Source organism: Numida meleagris, chromosome Z (genome assembly GCF_002078875.1).
Source record: "Numida meleagris isolate 19003 breed g44 Domestic line chromosome Z, NumMel1.0, whole genome shotgun sequence".
Lineage (NCBI taxonomy): Eukaryota > Metazoa > Chordata > Aves > Galliformes > Numididae > Numida > Numida meleagris.
In genome coordinates, this window is record NC_034438.1 from 1,343,798 (window position 1) to 1,347,460 (window position 3,663).

The 3,663-nt window shown below is 48.8% G+C and overlaps 1 protein-coding gene across 1 annotated transcript in view; it reads left to right on the top strand.

Moving 5' to 3' along the window:
- Nucleotides 1–3,133, top strand: part of SMAD7 (SMAD family member 7) — a 26,117-nt gene extending 22,984 nt beyond the window's left edge. The window contains exon 4 of the mRNA XM_021381064.1: nt 1,376–3,133. Coding sequence (XP_021236739.1) covers nt 1,376–1,914 — 539 coding nt within the window. The 3' untranslated portion in view covers nt 1,915–3,133. The remainder of the gene's footprint in view (nt 1–1,375) is intronic.

Sequence of the window (3,663 nt, forward strand, 5' to 3'; positions counted from 1 at the left end):
GGGGAGGGTGCGGCAAGGGGGGAGTGTAGGGGGGGGAGGGCACAGCGGCCCTTGCATCATTGCACATTGCTCTGTTTTTTGGGGGCAGGGGCATGGGGAAAAACACACTCCCGGGGGTGTTTCTTGCTGCACTCTCCTTGGGACACCCTCCTTTTGGGGCCATGAGCCCCCATGGCTGTCAGCAGTGGGCCCCTCCAGTGACTGCAGAGCTCTGTTCCTCGCTGGCACCAAAATGAGGAAATGAGCAGTGTGCGGCTGCGGCGCTGGAGCTGCATTTTGTTGTTGGTTTTTTTGTTTTTTTTTTTGGTTTTGTTTTTGATTAACAAAAACGCCCGTGCTGGGGGACCAGCAAGAAGCATAGGAGAAAAACACAGAAAATACTGAAAACAGCGACGTTAAGGCTTGGGGTGGGGTGTGTGGAGGGGTTGCTGCTGTGTTGCCCCCATGCATTCCTGCAGCCTGGTTGGATTTGGGTATTTTTTTTTAAAGTGCAATTATGGAGATGAATGGTTCCCAGGTCCCAACACGCCTGCGAGGGCCGGGAGGGATTGCAGAGCAGCACCGAGCGCGGATGCTGCATTGAGGAAAAGGGGTTTGGTGCTGCTCAGCACCCGTGGCCCCTTCCCCCCATGTCGTAACCACTCTTCAGAGGAAGGAGTGGAGATAAGGGCAAAGGGAACTGAGTTTTGGGTGGCTTTCATGGCTTTTGGGGCCGTTTTTCTTAACAGCACACAGCTTCCGGCCTCCACACTGCTGCCATCCTCTAGGCCTTGGCCTGGCCTATGAAAGCCCCAGAATTGGACAGCTGAGTCCTGGGGGTGGTGTCCTGTGAGCTGCTTTGGGAACTGCATCTTGTTTTATCCCCCTGGCTGTGCACAATGGATGGTGACTTGTTCATGGAGATGGGTGGTAGGGTGTTTAGTTCTACTCGTCGTCGGCTTGGTGGTCATCAAGTTATCACAGGATGGTGGAACCACAGAATGGGGACCTTAAAGGTCATAGAACAGAAGAATGGTTGGGTTGGAAGGTCATAGAACAGAAGAATGGTTGGGTTCTGTGACCTTGAAGATCACAGAACCATGGAACAGTTGGGTTGGAAGGGACATCAGAGATTACAGACGGATTGGGCTGGGCTGGAAGGGACCTTGAAGACCCCCACATTCCAACCCCTTGCCATGCATAGCACCATTTCCCACCAGACCAGGTTGTCCAGGGCCCCATCCAGCCTGGCCATGGGCACCTCCAGGGTACTGTGGGTGTCAGGGTGTGTGTGGAGAGCATTGTGAAGAGGTGGAACTCATGACATTGCATCGCTTTTGGATCACAATTCCCCCACAGTCCTCAATTTCTCCTTCCTTTTTGTCTCGTTCTGTAGATTCCCAAGTTCTTCAGGAGACAGGGGATAACTCACACTGGTGCGTGGTGGCATACTGGGAAGAGAAGACGCGCGTGGGTCGGCTGTACTCTGTCCAAGAGCCCTCCCTGGATATCTTCTATGATCTACCTCAGGGGAACGGCTTCTGCCTCGGGCAGCTCAACTCGGACAACAGAAGCCAGCTGGTGCAGAAGGTGCGCAGCAAGATCGGGTACGGCATCCAGCTCACCAAGGAGGTGGACGGCGTGTGGGTCTACAACCGCAGCAGCTACCCCATCTTCATCAAGTCGGCCACACTGGACAACCCCGACTCCAGGACGTTGCTGGTGCACAAAGTGTTCCCGGGTTTTTCCATCAAGGCTTTCGACTACGAGAAGGCGTACAGCCTGCAGAGGCCGAACGACCACGAGTTCATGCAGCAACCATGGACTGGATTTACCGTGCAGATCAGCTTTGTGAAGGGCTGGGGCCAGTGCTACACCAGGCAGTTCATCAGCAGCTGCCCGTGCTGGTTAGAGGTTATTTTTAATAACCGATGACGCGAGACGGAGCGGACTCATGACATTTATACTACTTTGCTGCTATTACTTCCTTCTGAGTGCTTGCTTTTCATGCAACCTTCTTGTTTTTGTTTCGTTTTGTTCGTTGTTTTTTTTTTTTTTTCCCCGTTTTGAGAAATAGCTTATGGAAAGATTTTCGCCTGGGTATTTTGATAAATAGATCTATTTTTTAAAAGTGAGAACGACCAATAACTCGAGAGAAAGGCGTGCAGGGCGGGGGCAGATCACATATGGTAATCATTTCCCACTTCCAAAAGAATTATCCTATGTGATGGATGGGTTGGGAGCCACTTGCTCTTGGGTAGCGTGCGGGGATCCCTGTATTTTTCACGCACCCCAGTCACAATGCTGGTGGCACCAACCAGCACCCCTCCCCAGCGGTGCTAACCCAATGAGGCCCCACCAATGGCACACAAACTTCCCGCCAGGTCTTACCCCACCCGTGTTGTTTTTGCCATTGAATTTTGTCATTGGGTCGTCGTCGTCGTCGCTGCTGGGTTCACGTCTTGTCCCCGTGTCCATCCTGTCCATCCGCCCATCTTTCCACAGCGTTTTTTATCATCATGGATTGATACAAGAGGAGAAAATGACAACGAAGGAACCGTGCATGGCCTGTGCTTTGCAATTGGAGCTGAGCCGAGATGTGACATGAGCCTAGAAAAAAAACAAACAAAAAAAAACACAAAGCAAAACAAAACAAAAACAAAAATAAATGGGGAAAAAAAGTGTTGAGGATAGTTGGTCTGTTGGAACCTGTTGGATCAGGTTATCCCAGTACCATCGTATCTGGAGACGCTGTTGTGCTTTCATTTCTTCTTGAATTCATACACACGTATGATACTTTTACACTGTTCTTAGCTCAATGAGCATGTTTAGACCTTAACATAAGCTATTTTTCTAAATACAAAGGTTTAAATGAACAAGAGAGCATTCTCATCAGAACTTTGGCAACGTAGTGCTTTGGAAAGAAAACACACAAAAAAAGGACTCCTTAAAAAAAACCCTGAGATTTATTAAAGAAAAAAAGTGTATTTTATGTTATATATAAATATATTATTACTTGTAAATACAAAGACGTTTTATAAGCATCATTATTTATGTATTGTGCAATGTGTATAAACGAGAAAAATAAGAAAAGATGCACTTTGCTTTAATATAAATGCAAATAACAAATGCCAAATTAAAAAAAAAAAAAAAAGAAGACGAGATCGGTGTTTTTTTCTATGGGTGTCCTCATCCGGATGAATGTTTTTTTTTTTTTTCTAAAGGAGTTTATGTTCCATGAAAAAAATAAAAATGTACACTTGACCCACGGTGCGGAGTGGCTTTGTTAGAGGTGGGGAGGAGCAGCAGGAGGGGTATTCCTGTTGCTTGTCATTTCAGATTGAGCATACTCCCATGGCAGCAGCCCAGTGTTCATCTTCTACCGTCCTGTCCCTAGATTACAGTGGCGTTCACGCCAGCGTGTCACCTGGGTTGCTCGCAGGTCCATAGCTTTGACTGGTGCTCTGCGTCGTGCCAGTGTGTCCTCGTCAGGAGAGAAGTCGCTTTAGCTGACTGAGCTCCTATGTTTGGGGAAGGCAAACCTTTCTCAGTGGGAACCACCAGCCCTGTGGAGCCTGCAGGCTTTGGAGAGGTGCAGCATCCGTGTCTTGAACCCTCCTGGCCTTCACATGGTGAACAGGCGTGGTAGTGGGTGAGTCTTAGCATCCAGAAGAGGTTCACCCA